Source organism: Melospiza melodia, chromosome 1 (assembly GCF_035770615.1).
Source record: "Melospiza melodia melodia isolate bMelMel2 chromosome 1, bMelMel2.pri, whole genome shotgun sequence".
NCBI classification, from domain to species: Eukaryota; Metazoa; Chordata; class Aves; order Passeriformes; family Passerellidae; genus Melospiza; species Melospiza melodia.
This window is the reverse complement of record NC_086194.1, coordinates 111,924,936-111,941,296: the sequence shown is the minus strand read 5'-3', so window position 1 is coordinate 111,941,296 and position 16,361 is coordinate 111,924,936. Positions and strand designations below refer to the sequence as shown.

Below are 16,361 nucleotides of genomic sequence, written 5' to 3'. Positions count from 1 at the left end.
CTTTTTGCAGCTTCCAAGCAGTTCCTTTTCAAACTAATTGTACATATTTAAAACATCCTGTAACAAATGCAATTGACATAAAAGTTTGAAACAGCATACATAATACAATGAAAATTGCTTGCAACTTACCTTGGAATTGCGTAAATTTGATGGTTCCCATCCTCTCTCCATTTTTGAAAACAACATCACCCTAAATGAAATAAATAAACACCTTAAAAGTTTTATAAATCTCTCATAATACAGCTTAACATTAACATTTTAATTTTCCATTGACTATTAAAATTACCAAAGCAATGTTTAAAATCTGAAGAGGGAAGATTCAAACAGATTCAAAATAATTCAAGAACACGTCCTTAAAGCCTTCACTTCTACAGATTTCAAGTGGCCTTTGAAAGTTGCCCAGTGTTACCACCCACTTTTCATTTCAAGGACATGGAAGCACAATAAAGCCAGTAGCTTCCTGAATTTCAGATAATAAGATATAGGCAAACAACTGATTTTCACTGTTTGCTTTATGAAGGAGATGCAAAAACCTTCAAAGATCACACAAGAAAATAGTTTTCCCCTTCATTCACCCACCATACAGTTCTCCAAATGGCTCTAGAAGCTTTTTATCTTGTCTTATATACTTATCCTACTAGATTATGGATACCAGTAGCTCCTATGGCTTAGTTTTGTACTATACCAATGTGTGTCCTAGTATTCATTTCAATTGTAATTTCTTTAAGTTGGTACTAACATTTGTGGTGCTATACTTCTCAATATAATGGTCATGTAATGCTAAAACCTTCTTACATATCCCTAGGAAATTACTCCCATCTTGTATCCCATTTTCTGGATTAAATTAAGAAAAGATATTGGTAAATTTCCTCCTTAGTTCAGCTATGTAGTCAAGTGACTACAAAAGAAGAGGGTTTCATTCATTTATAGCAAGTATTTTTAATATTTTGAACCTGTAGTGGAGAGCTGAATGTTGTCAAGATAGATTGCTGTTCTACTTCATCCCTGGTTTGGCTTATTAACACCATCTCCATAAATCTTTGCTTTGGCAGACATCAGAGTAAAAGAAACCAAATGGTAAACCTGTGAGGCCACAGTACATTTCTCTGTACCAGACTATTACTTTTTTGGATGACCCTTTCTGGTCACTGAAGGGATGCACTGAAGGCCCCTGAAGTACTGAAGTCAGCTCCCTGCAGGAACAGTGCAACAATTTTGTAGTACAGCACACTCAACTCCCCACCATTTTCTGCAAGCCACAGAATACCATTTCCTTTTGATAAACAGAAGAAACCTTAAACAAGTGCAAGCCATATTGTACTAAACTTTAAGAAGCAAAACCCCCAATCTTCTGGCTATTTTATTTTAAAAAAGATAATTACGTGTGAAGCAACAGTGATATAAATAGAAAATAAAATGTTGAATCAAATTTTATAAACTATAGTAAGAAATAAGCCAACCAGTGTTTCAGAAACCTGTCTTTAGGAATTACGTGCTGATTTATGGCGTGAGAAATGAACTATAATCTGATGATGTTCTAGAGCTCACATCAAGCCATTTCTTTGTTACTGAGATAACACACCATAAGATTTAGCTGGAGAGTTGTCATCTTTACACTTGAGATTCATAAATTACTAAAAGTATTTTTTTTTATTTAAAGTGGCGGATGTTTGAATAATAGATATTACTAATACACACATTAAGATGTGACGTTCCAAAAGCCAGTCTTAGCACTATTTTGTCCTTTCTTTTTACCTCACTACACACTTCAGCACATATGCCAGTACAAACTGCAGTTTATAGTGTGACCACCACAAAACCTAAATCTTATGAAATCCACGTGAACATAGCAACACACAAAATCCTCTTTTACCTCCCATTGTGTTTTTGTGACATTAAACAGGCATATTTAGATATGATTAGCAAAAGGATCAGGGACTGTATAGAATTAAAGAAAATAATTGAAGCAATGTTGATACTAGCTTCTTCAGAACACGATCAGAATATTAAAAAAATATTTCTTGATCAAGTAAAATTTTTATTTCAAGAGATGGACAAAAAAGACCTCAGTCCTGAACAAGGATTTCAATTAACTGCACAAGTGAACAACTTGCACTTAAAACAAACCCCACATTTTACTATAAATTAAATAATAAATTAGCAAAACTTTCCTCTTCCATTACACACAGGTCATCCCAATGGAGGCCAACAGAAACCACACTGGTGTCTTGGTGCCTATTTAATTTTCTTCAATCTACCCTCTACATTTTTTTTTCTTTACTAGTTGTAAAAATGAATGCCAGAGTAAATAGAATCTGCCCAGCTGATCTGCAGAACAATGAGCTGTGGACAGGCATCTTCACCCTAGCAATGACCCTTGAAAAGTTGATGGGAAGGAAATAGAAAGTTTGTGGCTTGGAGTCCAACAGACAGAGACGTGAGCAGAGGGTGGAAAAGGAGCGGAATGAGCTCAGTCTGGCACAGTCTGCCTGCCCTGGATATTGCTGCTGCTGTGTACAACCACCACAGCACACAGAATTTCAGTTTTTTTGGCCCAAATACATCCCTGTATTTGGGATTCACTGCAGCTGCATAACTCATCATACAACCTTGTACAGGTGTACTTTATTTAGTTTTCTTAAATGTACTACCACCCATAAGTATAAACCATACTAGTCTCACAGTACAAGTTAGGTAACTTGAACAACAAGTGTTGTTGGTTTTTTTAAGGTTTTTTTTGTTTGCTTTTTGATACATCTCTGACCTGCTTCCCTTGTAATTGTCTTTTTTTTTCTTTTTTTTTCTTTTTTTTTTTTTCCTTTTTTTTTTCCTTCCCTTAAAACACTTGAATGTCCTCTACAAATCATGAAAACCAGACTGGATCAAACATTTCAAGAGCATCAGTCTCACCCTTGCCAAATACAAGGACATCATCTCCCTATTTCTTGTGAGTACCATCATCTTTTTGTGCTCCGTTTCACAAACCCTAATATTGATTTGTGTACTTTGTTATACAGAGAAACTGTTTCACCCCCTTAATAAAAAGACATTTTTCCCCTCCTTGGATATAGTCTTTCCCTTTTATCTTAAGTCATTAGTCCCTTATTTGTGGTCAGAATAAGAAATCCACATCATCCATTCACACTTACAAATTATTAGCCAACACATCATTGGCTTTATTATTTGATTTATTTCTGACACATGGGACTTCCCCTGTCTTTCCAGCAGTCATTTGTCTCCACTTGGAAGGAACTGCACATAATGCTCCTTTATTTTTTTCTGGTGGTTAAAAAGCAGGGCTCTTTGCTATGTTATGAACATGTCATCAGCTCTTTTTGAGCTACTGAGCACTAGTATTTATTGCAATTTTCTTTGCATTATCTTTGACAGTATTATTATTCAGCTCTGGACAGAGGCCCATGCCAAAGTTAGAATTCTTTTATTCTTCATACACTGAAATCCACAGCCAGCATATTTTTTCATTCATATCTTTAGTTGTCTTTGTCTTCTTCAATCAAACCAGAGTTCATAAGTTTCTTAACTGCTCTCTCAGTCAGGGCCAGGTCTGCATTTTGACCATCATTTAATTTACTGTGTACTTTCTTCTGCAAACTATCTCAAATTTAGTAAACAGAGAAATAAGTGTATAGTATTTACTTAATAATTTTTAGTACTATCCCTAGAGGAAATGCCTGCTTTAGACCATGTTTACTTCCTCCTTCAGCAGTCTTCCACCACATTGCATCTAACAACATTTATTCAACTGTTTATCATTTACCCAGCCTATACTTGTTATCTTATTGCTGGTTTGAAATGTCATAAATATACATTCAAGCTAAATTAACTGCACAATTTCTCCTCCATCAGAGGAAAGACCATGACAGCGTTGACAGAAATACCACAGTTAGATGCAAGACAGACAAATACCACAGGACTTCTGTGCCCTGAGTGCTTTCTGATGGGCCAATACATTTCAGGACACTGCTTCAGCTCCACTTCACTCAGTCCAGAAATCTGGGCTACTCTGCCCTATAGACAAGTCATCTCCTCATATAACAGTATTTAAAGCCAGTGGCTTTTCATGAAACATCTGAGACTACACCACTCTAAAACTGACCATCAGTATTTTCCCAAAAAAAAGTTAGCTTATTCACTTTTGGGGTACTTGAGTGAGATATTTGATAACAAGTAAACAATCTAAATAAATGCATGCAGAAAGACCTGAAAAGCAGCAAGATAACTATGACAACTGAAATAATATTTTACATAATTTCATATATTTTTATATATTTATATAATATATAAAATTAGATCTGTCTCTTGAAGTTCTGTGACATCTGCTGAAATCAAGGTGTACTTCTGAACTTGTAGTTTCCTTTTTGATCTATGTCCAACAAAAGTACCAGTCAAGGATGGTGAAGCATCCCAGGATAGGAAACCTAAGAGTTTGACAGCACTCAGAGGGCAGCTTACTGGCCTCTCACATGGCTCCTAGCTCTACACCTACCTGGTGGTAGCTCAGTATTCATCAGGCCCCTGTGTGAGCTGTAGTGGCCTGCTAAACCAGCAAAATACATTCAGTGGTTTTGTTTTTTTGGGTTTTGTTTTGTTTTTTGGGGTTTTGTTTGTTTGGTTGGTTGGGTGGGTTTTTTTTTTTGTTTTTTTTATTGCTTTGATAAGTGGGCAATATGTTGTTTCTGAATTACTGAACCAGAGCCAGCGCAAAGGAGCCCAGAAATGATGCAGGTACTAGCAGAAGGAGGTAGGAGGAAGGGAGCAAGCCACTCTCTGTTAGCCCAGATCCTTTTATAAGTATTTCTGTTTTCATGCAATCCACACAGCCTGTTACTCATGTGCTGCACTCAATTTACTCATTCAGGACTCCTTAGCTACTGACACACCTTCCCTGACACACACAAAGCAGCAAGCTGGGATTCTCTGGCTCTTGGTTCTGCAACCTGTGGGCAATGAAGAGCTACACACTGGAATTCTTAGCCTCTTCCACCCTCCAAACTTCATGTCCAAGACAGCGGTGTTTATAGAGAAAGGGAGTATCATTTATTCTACCTAATAGGCTTTTAGCTCTGCAAGTATAACCTCACTTCTGAAACAAAACAGCAAGCTTCCAGCTGAGGGCAGCTCGTGCTCTTCTCTTCTGGTTTCAACCTAGTTACATCACTCATTCAGCTGCAGACAAAGAGCTAAGCACAGGAGAGGTAAGCAGAGTGCAGGAGAGGGTACCAGGGAGACAGCAGTGAAGGTGTAATTCCCTGTGGGATAAAGAGATAACCATCATCTTTGGATAAATGAGAGGAGAGCAGAAGGCAGAGGGTGACTAAAATTAAAATTCTCCATCAAATCAACAATGCTTCTCAGTCCATGGTTTTATATCTTTAGACTGTTGTGGATAAAATGTTTCTAGAACATTTGATCAAAGCAGACTCAGTAACTGCTGCTTTTCAGGCCTTGAGTCTATTTTCAGAAAAGGTGTTTCCTTCAAAATTTTCAAGATTAAGGGCTAAAATCTGAAACAGTTTACAGTCCATTGGGATGTCTCTTCCTTTCTGTTTTCTGCCTTTTGAAATTTTCCAAAAGCTTTGGGTAACTGAACCCTGTTGTCTGGAGAGCAGCAGAGCAGTTCAAAGAGCAGGGTGAAGCATAGCTAAAAACCTGGTCTTGGCTAACATTTTCTAAATGAAGCAGTACCACCATTCTTATCTAAACAGGAACTTTTGTTCTAGCCATGGCAGAGCAGGCATGAAATAGCAGAAAAAAAAAAAACAGGAACAGGCTTAATTCCATACATTGAGTATCAATCTGCACCACAGCAATGCTATGCATATGTTTAAAAAACATACCCACAAAGAAAGTAGTTTCCCTCACACGAAACCACTGGTTTTGGAGAAAAACAGTGTGGAAGAAGGAAGATAAATTGTTGGAAGAGAATTGCTTAGAAAAAAAATCCGGTAATCATGACAGTGATGGAAAAGAAGAATGAAGAATTGCCATTTATCAAATCCCTAAATACTGGAACTAGGAGGCATTCATATATTAGGACTTTGGTCTAACACAGAAAAATCAGTGATGTTCTCCACACTATTCCTTTGCACAGCAGGTAGTGACCTGAAGGTTGCATTGAGTGAGGATTACTTATATTTTTTTTTCAGTTAGAAACAGACGACCGGGATGTGACCCACTCTACAAATCTCATGTGACACTTCATATATTCTTATGTAGCTGCTGTGAGCTATTGGAAGTGAGACAGGTAAATGGAAAATTATATCTCAGAGATAGGTCAGAGATCAGGAAATATTAATGATTTTTAAGTAGGTTACAGAAACTGCACTCATACGAATGAAGTATGTGATAAGCAGATGTACAGATTCACATCAGAGGCAATTTGGAAACAAAAAACCCAGAAGAGAGACATCTAAGTTCCTTTTTTTTCCTTCCCCATGGCAAAACCTGTTCTGGACAAAAATATACGGCAATTTTAATATAAAAGGTGGGCTTTGTGTCTCATATTTGCCAAGATCTTTGTTAGCATTAGCTAATTCAAGTAGTCTGTGGCAATGCCCACTGTGTTCTTCTTTGGTATTTGTCTACTTTAAATGCCTACAAAATAAGTAATAGGGTTTCTCAAAATTAAAAAAAAAATCCTGATACATAAAAAAATTTCTTTAGACTATCTTGAATTAAAATAATTTCCCAAAACCAAGTTTTCGAAAAAAAAAAAAAAAAAAAAAGCCACAGTCATCTCCTAATATCATGACAGCAATGAGTCCTGTTCCACAGCTGGGCTGGAAGAAATGGGAACTGAAGATCAACAGCTACAGTTTCAAATTAAGTATAGCATCTTTATGTCTCTATCATTCACATAAATCCTCAGTCTAGGATTGTGTGGAAATACAAAGTACTGGAAGCCTTACCAAAATGGTTTCATCATGCTGCCACTACACTCCCTTCTAAATTATGAGTTTCAGCCCATTCAGGGTCTTCTTCCAAGGAGAGGGGATTTTTTTTTTTTATTTTGTCTCTCTCTCCTCTCTAAGCCCCTGTTACAATTTTATTTATTTCCTGACAAAGGCATAACTGAAACACAGATGTTCTTGCTGTGCAGAAGGGTGCCTCTATTTCTAACTAATATTTTGCTAGCTGATCTTTACCATATATTAGGCAGAACTTCAACTCTTTTTTTTTTGGCTTTTTCTTCAGGTAAGTGAAGGAACCAGAAGAGGAACAGACAATTTCTTTCCTCCATCTCATCAGAATCCTGTATCATCAGTTGTCAATGAATAAAAGGGTGCTGTTGGCAGCACAATGACATAAGCCCAGACTAAGCTGCTCCATTAGATTAGCATTGAGATGCATCTAAACAATTTTACACAGCTATGCTGAAATGAGACAGCACAATCACAGCATTTCTTTCAGCACAGCAAGCAAAGGCATCATTTACGAACATCTGAGCACTCCGTTTACACACAGAAGCAAGACTGAGGGAATAATGGCCCTGACAAGGTACCAGCAATTCATAAGCAGCTAAAAGCGGGGAGAAAAGGATGCTAGCCAGGAAATCATGCATCAAACAGTACCACACCTGCTGGCCATTGCAGGTGAAGAAAGACAAAACCTTTATGCTTTGTTACTCATTAATGTGCTTTTACATATTCAGCTGGGCTTATGGCCAGGAAAAGGCAAAGCAGTTAGATGCTCTTTTATTCTTTATGGCCATATGATTTTTACCCAGTGACAGGGTTTTTTGTGAGTCATTTCTGTCAGTGATCAGGCAAACTCTGTGTTGGACATCATTAGTGGCCTTAGGTTTAAAAGCATGGCAGGAAAGACATAGAAATGAAACATATATATTTGAGAAGCTATTTTGCAAGGTTTTTTTTCTGAGTACTTCAGAAACAAAATGACAGGCCCTGGAACAGTGTGCAAAAAATGCTTTCAAGTCTGGTGATATATATGATATATAACAGCGCTGACTGTTGGTATTTAGCCAATTTCCTGATCTATGGCTGGCCTCTGAAGCATGAGAAATGTAATTCCTTTTCTCTTCACTCAATCTCTTCCAGAAGTGTATAAAATCATTGATGTAAACAACCTGTCTTTCAAGGTGGCAAGAGAAAAGGAAACAGTCTGAAGCACTGGGACTAGGAACTCAAGCCCTTCCCACTGTGTATAAAAGAGTAAATAAGAACTGCTGAGGTGGTGTTCAGGATTGTTCTTATGAGGTTGAGTCCCTGATGATTTCAGTTTCTAGCTTTCTGTGTCTGTAGAAACAGGGTAATAGCATATTATCTTCCACCACCATGGGGTTTTTTCCCTCTGCTTTTGCAAGAATGATTCATAAAAGATGGCAAAAAGCCTTTTAAGGACACTGCATTAAGCAGCAGTTCCATCTCTTCAACAGTGCAATTTCATATGATGTTCTGAAGTAATTTCTTCCATTTTCTTTAAACTACATTAATCTCAGAAGAGAGCAGAACCGCACAGGCTGTATTTCATTTGTTCTGATGAAGACCCAAATGACTGCAGGACCCTTTGCCTCATCTCTGTGCACCTCCTGCCCAGGCTCTGTCACATTGGCCGGACACAGAAGATTACTTTGTTTAATCTGTTTTTTCTAAAAAGCAGGTAGCCTCTGTTACTAACAAGGGCTTCTTGTCCAAAACAGACCACACTGGCATTACCCATGTGCAAGTGCTGAGCACAGTATCTTCAGACTATTATCTTTCTAAATGAGCAACTTTAATTCAAAATTGCCTTAACAGGAAAGGGGAATTAAAAATTTTCCATATACCAGACAGCTTAACAAATCTCTTTCTAAGTATGTACACCTGTCAGTTGTGGATGATTCTCCCTACTGGGTAGAGAAAAGACTGTGATAGCAGACTCATTCCCAGCGTTACACAGCTTCTTTACATCCGAAAATTCCCCTGCAGGCAGAATGTAAACTGATGCTGACCAGGGAAGACTGGCTAAGCTAAAAAATGTGGTTTTTTGTACTGAGCAGCTATCCAGGTCTAGAACACTAACACTGATTTTCTCTCTTTTTACACAGTACAAGTTCTTACATAGGAACTCATATTCTTACATAAGAACTGTTTAATTCGATATTCATAAAATGTTTCTGGTGATTAGAGTATTTTAAACTTCTCTTTGGCAAATCAAGACAGTTCAAAGCCCATGAGAACTGGCTGTCCAGGACACTGACTTTTTAATACATTTCCCAATAACCATCGCTGAAATGGGCCCATTTTTCATTACAGAATGAAACAACAATTTACAGCAAGCTTCTAACAACCTTTTAATTTAGCCCAGTTGTAGTTTTGGCTTTACTTGGCAATTGCCAGTATCGTTATGACATTTAAGATGTCTATTTCTGTAAAGCCAGAAAGCCTAGCCTAAGTTTTTTCCAATCCTAGGACTCTCAGATTTACTTTTCTTTAAAATTTCAGATTATGTCTATATTGCTATCAGAAAGGACTCCTGAAGAGAGCTATGTTTGATGATAATGAAGTAGAAGTTTCATCCTCTTCCCTTTCTTCAGCACTGCATTGCTCCAGGTGATGCTTTCATCAGCATCAAATTCTGACTGAAATCTGCAGAGAAGAGCATTAGCATTGCTGAGCACAGAGATTTGAACAGGCTTGGCAGTGGCATGAAGGATATCTAACCAGCATATTCTTAATAAAATCAAATTCAGCCCTTTTCATTGTCCTTTTTAATCCTTCAGGCTATTCTAACCTGTGCCAACAACCTACAGAGAGTCAGTAAGATATGATTGGCATAGTTTTGACACTTAAAAGATTCTCTGTTCTTTAAGGATTCTCTATATCTCTGCATGTAGCAGTTTTGGTGAGGAAAGATGGGAGGTTCTTTGTAAAACACTCAGGTCTGAAGATGCTGAAGAGGCTTGGTTTGGTTTCTGAGTGATCTGTGCCATGTACCATCAGATCCTAGACAACATAGCAGCTTTCCAGCTGGCACAGGTCACAGATCCCAAAGGTTCAGCTCTCTTCAGACTCCATTTTATGAAATACTTTGTTGTTTTAAATGCATTCTCTACCTAAAATTAAAATCAATGCCATATTGAAACTCTGAGACATACCTGGTCACTTCCTAGATAAAGTGTATTTTTCAATATGCACTTTAAATATATGACTGGAAAACTCTTCAGGATTCCCTATGGATATGGTGGAGATGAAAATAAGACAACGGATGATATCCTCTTGTTACCCCTTACGTCACACCAGCTAATTTGTGGAAATTAGTATAAAAGCAAGTTAATGAAAAGTAAGTCCTGTTTTTGGCTTTCTTCTAACTCAAGGTAGTGTTTAAAGTCCAGATAGTGCTATGAAATATCTACAAACTAGGCATCTTCTTCCTACTCGTGCTCCCACAGCATTTCCACAGCCCGGATGTTATCTATACCATGCCATGCAGACTGATTCAGATGCATTCAGGTAAGCAAACTGATAAATCTGCATAGGAAAACAAGATTGGTGTCAGTCTAAAAGTACAAGCAGATTCCCAGACTAGCAAGCTTAGTCTAGGGAATTTCCTTTCTCAGCTCAGACACCACTAAGCCATTCCTGGACAAAAAAAACCCCACAAACCATCCAACAGAAACAGACAAACAAACAAACAAACCAACCAAAACAAAACCCCACCAAAAACAAACAAACAAACAAACAAACAAACAAAAAAACCACAATAAACCCCACAAACAAAAAAACAGAAAAACAAAACAAAAAACTAAAAAAACCCCCACCAAAACAAAACCAAACTAAAAACCAACCAAACAACCAAACAACCCCCTAAACCCCCAAAAACCAAGTACAAAACCAAAAAATCCTCTACCCTCACCAAAACCAAACCAAACAAATACAAAAGAGAATACCCCCTAAAATACCCCCTAAAAATAAAGAAAATGAAAAAAGATTTGCACTTATTTTAAAGGTACTGCTCTCAGTTCTTGCTTCAAGAGAAGTGCAGGCAGAATCACAGAGAGTGAATTTGGAACTGGAAGGGAATTATTACCCATCAATGTATTTCATGGGGCTATATTCCTATCTAAGTTCCTGGAGTTATAAAACTCTGTATGGGGAGCCTTTTTTACTTCCAATACTTCCATCAAAGACTGCTTCTGAACCTGAATCTTCTTATCATTTTAAGCTTCCCTCTTGCTTTCAGGTTCCAATTATTGGCCATATGCTTACTTTTTGGCTCGCAGTATTATTTGAAGGAGATTCCCCTGTTCTTTATTTAAACTATATTTGTGCAGAGAACAAGTAGTTCTCCTCTCAGCAGACTAGGTATTCTCAGAGCTGCAAAAGGGAGAGGAAGGAAAAACAGCTGAGTTATCTTTGCACCACAAAAGTTGGTTTTATATAGGAGGAAGATTTTTACCTGGCCAGTCTGAATTGTCTCCCTCACGCACAAAGTGTATTGGAACTTCCTGTTCCAGAATGGAGGCAGGGATTGAATTTCAGTGTCCTAAGAGTGAAACTGGAGAGAAACCATTCTGGGTGCTGTTCTCTGAGCCTCCAACACCTATGCCCACCTATGCTCCCTTTAAATGCCTCTGGTATTCCTGAAGTAGACAGATTATTGCTCTCCTCTGATAATTCGGCAGAATAACACAATTCATTTACTTAATACATAAGAGAATTTGAAATTTGTATGTCCATTACTTAGTTGCAATGAAAAGAAAAAAAGAATAAATTTTCAAGGCATACAAAGAAGGCTGGAAAATAAGAAAAAACCTGCATATATTTTTCCCATGGAAAAAGGGCTAATCTCAGTTTTTAGACTTTAAAAATATTTTACTTGAGAGGAAAATAATTTTTTTTCTTTTGAAACTGTAAAAACAATTTTCTAAATATTGAAAATACAGATATTTAAATTTTGGTTAAGAAAATGTGTGTGTGCCTATCAAAAGTCTGAGGGTGGCAGAATATCACTCAAAAGAGGAGATAATCTTTACTAACTCATAACTGCACACTTTAGACAATAACAAACCTACACAAACCTACACTAATTCCCCAAATTTACATTCTGAAAGGACAGGACTCATTTGAATACAGGGTGAGCTTTCATTTCCCTCTGTCCCTTCCCAGCCCCACACCCCTGAATCATACTCAGCTGGGCTGAACTGCTGTTTGAGCTCCAGCAGCGCAAGAGCAACTGAGCAAGCTGGTGCCAGGGTAAATCCACTGAGAATGCTGTTGGCAGCACCTCAGCTTGTGCTGAAGGGAGGCCTGAAACTGTTCTGCAGGGCTGCTGAACTGATTTTAAGCTTAGATTTTTCAAGGCAAACACAGAGGCCCAGACATTGGTTTGCCTGTTTTTCTATTCCCAGGGAAAGAAAAGGTTGCCTCATACTCAAAAGCCTTCTTATCAGTTGAAGAGATCAAACCTTCAAGATCTAGGAAGCCTTAAACTTGGAAGAGATCTCACTGGAAAACAAAGAAACCATTGCTTAAAGATGCAGTACTCTTCACTTTCCTACAAAAGATCCAGCTCTACAAGTTCCAAATAAGCACTGTGAGTTGAAGCTCATGCTGACACCTCTGTAATTAAAGCATTCCAGCATCAGATGCTTGGTTGCTTGGAGAGACAGCAATAATATCTAAACAGCCCGAAGGAAGACAAATGACAGATTCCATTATTTTCTCTGGCTATCTCCAGTATCATAACCTTTTCCTTATCTTGGTCAACACACTCACACTGAATGGAATGGGACTAAATTTCTTTTTAATACTCTGACAAAGTGCATTGCTCTGTAGAATAGCAGCAAACCCTGTACTCACAGCTGCCCTTAGAAATCAGCTACTTCTATTTTTGAATTCTTGTCATCAATCATCTATGCTAATTGGCCAAGTGTATGGCATGCCTATAGAGTATTAAATGTCCCAAAATAACTAATGAGAAGCCTTTTATTTCATCTATCTTAAATGAAAGTGGTATTAGAATAAGAAAGTATTTCCTTCTCTGCCACTGGCATTCAATGAATATTTATGATGTTTTTCACTATATTGCAGTGATATGACAATGTTGAATCCCAGCTAGAATGAGGATATAGCACTTAAAAGGAGATTCTACTCTCTTTCTATCACTCATAAAAGGAATTAATAAATGCAAAACAGCTAACAATTGCTTCTCAAATTAGACCATATTTATCTTCATATTCTAAGCTGGATAAGGAATCTCTTAATTTGTAGCAATAACTATCTTTAAAAACACTAATATTGTGAACCCATTTATTAAATATTTGTAAAGCTATTTTATGCACAGCACTAATGCCGACTGATCAAAGCATACGTAATTAATGGACAAGAAAGCAATCATTGCAATAATGGAAACCTTATTAGCATACAAATTATGTTGTTTTCAAAAACTCAGAATACTTATATAAGGAACATACCACTTATTCCAGACTATTTTTCTGAAGCCTATAAGCCAAGTCAACTTCCTTGGAAGGGCCATATTGCTGTGTCTCATGGTATTGGAAAAAACTTTACCCTCTGTAGAAGTACTCATAGGAAATGACTGGGAAGTTTCAATGCAGATCTGGGTATCAGGTGGTACTGCTGGACTGTGTTACTGTCCCCATTAGATAAAGGAATTTATGCAGCATTGTTTTTCAATCTTATTTCTCTCTCTTCTATTCCCATCTGCCAGATAAGGTGCATTGGTAACCCCTAGAGACAGGGAGGGCTTCATCTATCTCACTCTTCTCCTTTTTCTCATCAGAAATCTTCCCTCTGCAATGTGGCAGGGGGGATATACAGGAGCAGAAGAGGTGAGATGCTTACTGCTGCTGATGTGACTTTTTTGACTCAATGTGTTCAGAAAAGGGATTTTGCTTACTAACCCCTGACAGTAATTTTTGTGGCTGGAAGCCAGGAAAAATTTCCAGCACTCTCTGACTTATCTCCCGGGGTGGACACAGTCTGTCTGACAGACAAAGACACAGTGTCCGTACTCTTTTCTGCCAGGCTATGTTCATACTCTTGAAAAGAGACATGGTGTTCGTACTCGTACATCTCAAAGACTGAACTTCATTTTGCTCCCCATGTAGTGCACACAGGGAGTAGTGGATCCAGAGATAAAGTTGCTCCTAGTTGCAAACCTTTTTATATCTAACCCACAGAGGACTATCAATATCCTATTTAAAGGTGGTGTCTGGAGAGAAAATTCATGTCTCCAGTTGTTCTAACCAGTATTTGATCAACAGCATCATAGAAAATATCTGAAGTCTTCTACTGACATCAGTGAAATATAATTAATACAAATTTCTGTCTCAAGAAAGCATTCATCTTTTTTTTCCTTGTCAAAATGTATCCAAATGATGATTATTTTTATCCAGAACATGTACTACTTTATTAATAAAGACCATAATTTAGAGATTTTCTGAGCCTCTGAACGTCTTTAAGATTTATTCCTAGAAGTTGAGTCACTTCTCACTCCACCAAGTTTTTATTAATGGAATTTCCCCATTGAAAATGATGGACTAAATATTCTTGATGACAGCTAAGCAAAATAAACTTTCCTACTAACTGAAGTGAGAAGGATAAGACTTTCTACTTTGCATGTGGATATCAGAGGCCATTGTAACCTTTTTGCCCAAACATCATGCATTTCACATGGGGCTAATATTCCCACTGCAATTTAAGCATAAGGCAGCTTCTGTCTTTATTCAATGTGCTTAATTTATACAATTTACTGCAGACATGTATACAATATACTGTATACAACTTATTATTACATGCTGAAGAGCACCATGATAAATCTTTGTCTCCTCATGAGTGAAAAGGATGGTCAGGTGAGTATAAAATATTCCCTATTTTAAAAATTGTAAGATAAAATGTATGAAAACCAATTTGCCACATATCACAGATATACTGAATATTACTTACAGGTGCAGAATAGGGAAATGGCAGACAAAGTATTTTCCATGTTGATTGTTTATATTTAATGAAATAATTGCAAATTCCATGTTGTGATAGTCTAGTAGCGCAGCACTTCAAATATGTTCTAGGAACTATTATGCTCTTTCAGTATTACAGGATTTTTCTCTAAAATTTTCATTTTATCAGAAATGGTTTCCTTAAAGAATAACTCCAATTGTAGCTTGAGATGAACCATCTTTAGTTTCAAATTTATCTACAGAAGTAATGGTAGGAAAAACAAGTATTCTTCAAATGCAAACCCTCTTATTGGAGTTTTATTTTTAAATTTTCAGTATATCAAATGCTGCAAACTTTCTCCTAATTCTCTTCTTCCCAACAGGTATTAGTTACATTAAAATTGTCCTTTTTGTTTCTATGTGAATTAGGTAAAATCATGATTGTTTGGGCACTGTATGCAGTCAAACAAATTTGGTATATCTCAGCATGATGCTTATCAGGGAGATATGTTAGGGTTCCATAATTTTAGCCTTCCCTGTAATGAACTAAGGATGCTGTTGTAGGAAGCCCTTCCCAATTTGCATTTTGTTTCCTTCTTATCTCTTTTACCTGATGATGTAAACAGAAAATCAACTGAATAAAAATACTGTTGCTCAACATTTGAAATAAACAACAGATTTCCTCAGAGCAAAGTACATTCAACAGAGCTACAGTCTTGTGTTAGCTCTCCTTTTCCCATTTAACCCACAAACACTGCAAAACTTCAGCAAGCACCAGATCCAGAAAAAGCTCTCACGTTTTGCCAAACCTGGCTGTTCATTTCAGTGTGCAGCAAACAGGAATTTTTCACTCGGACACACTGCATGAAACACCACTCATTGAAAAGGAAGACCATGCAGATAGCAGTTATAAGAATATGCACTCAGTAAGAAAATGCATTCAAATTCAAATGTGCTGGCTACACTTCAAACACGCTCCACAACAGAGCTCTGATTGCTGTGCCTGACCTTCACACAGAGCCCTCTCACCACGCAGCAGCTACTGTTAGAGGCCATCACAGGGTCTGTCTTCAGATAAAGTGGGAATTGGTGCCCGCTCTGGAGCAGGCTTGACTCAAGTGCTACAGTACCCTGGGTCACACAAACCAGCCCAAGCCCACTGCTCCTGGGTTGCTCCAGCTCTACACCAAGAAAGAGCCCTATGAGTGGCAGGGCAGAAGTTACTCTCAACTCCCAGTTCCCATTAGAGCTCAGTTTGCTGCCCAGCATGGTGGGTTAGCTGGTATTACAGAATCAAAAAGGAAACAGCATGACAAAATGGGGGACAGCTGAAAAGCAGCCCTGAAATAAGAGCATGACACCATTTTTTAGGATGAATCATCTTTTCTTCTACCATATCGTGGACGGCTAATCTGAAGAGAGTTATGACCGCTTCTGCTGA

General features: G+C 37.6%; 1 protein-coding gene across 1 annotated transcript in view; it reads right to left on the bottom strand.

Annotated features, from left to right (window-relative positions):
* Positions 1-16,361, bottom strand: part of GABBR2 (gamma-aminobutyric acid type B receptor subunit 2) — a 457,858-nt gene that overhangs the window by 197,352 nt on the left and 244,145 nt on the right. The window contains exon 8 of the mRNA XM_063164404.1: positions 130-190. Within this exon, the coding sequence (XP_063020474.1) occupies positions 130-190 (61 nt within the window). The remainder of the gene's footprint in view (positions 1-129; positions 191-16,361) is intronic.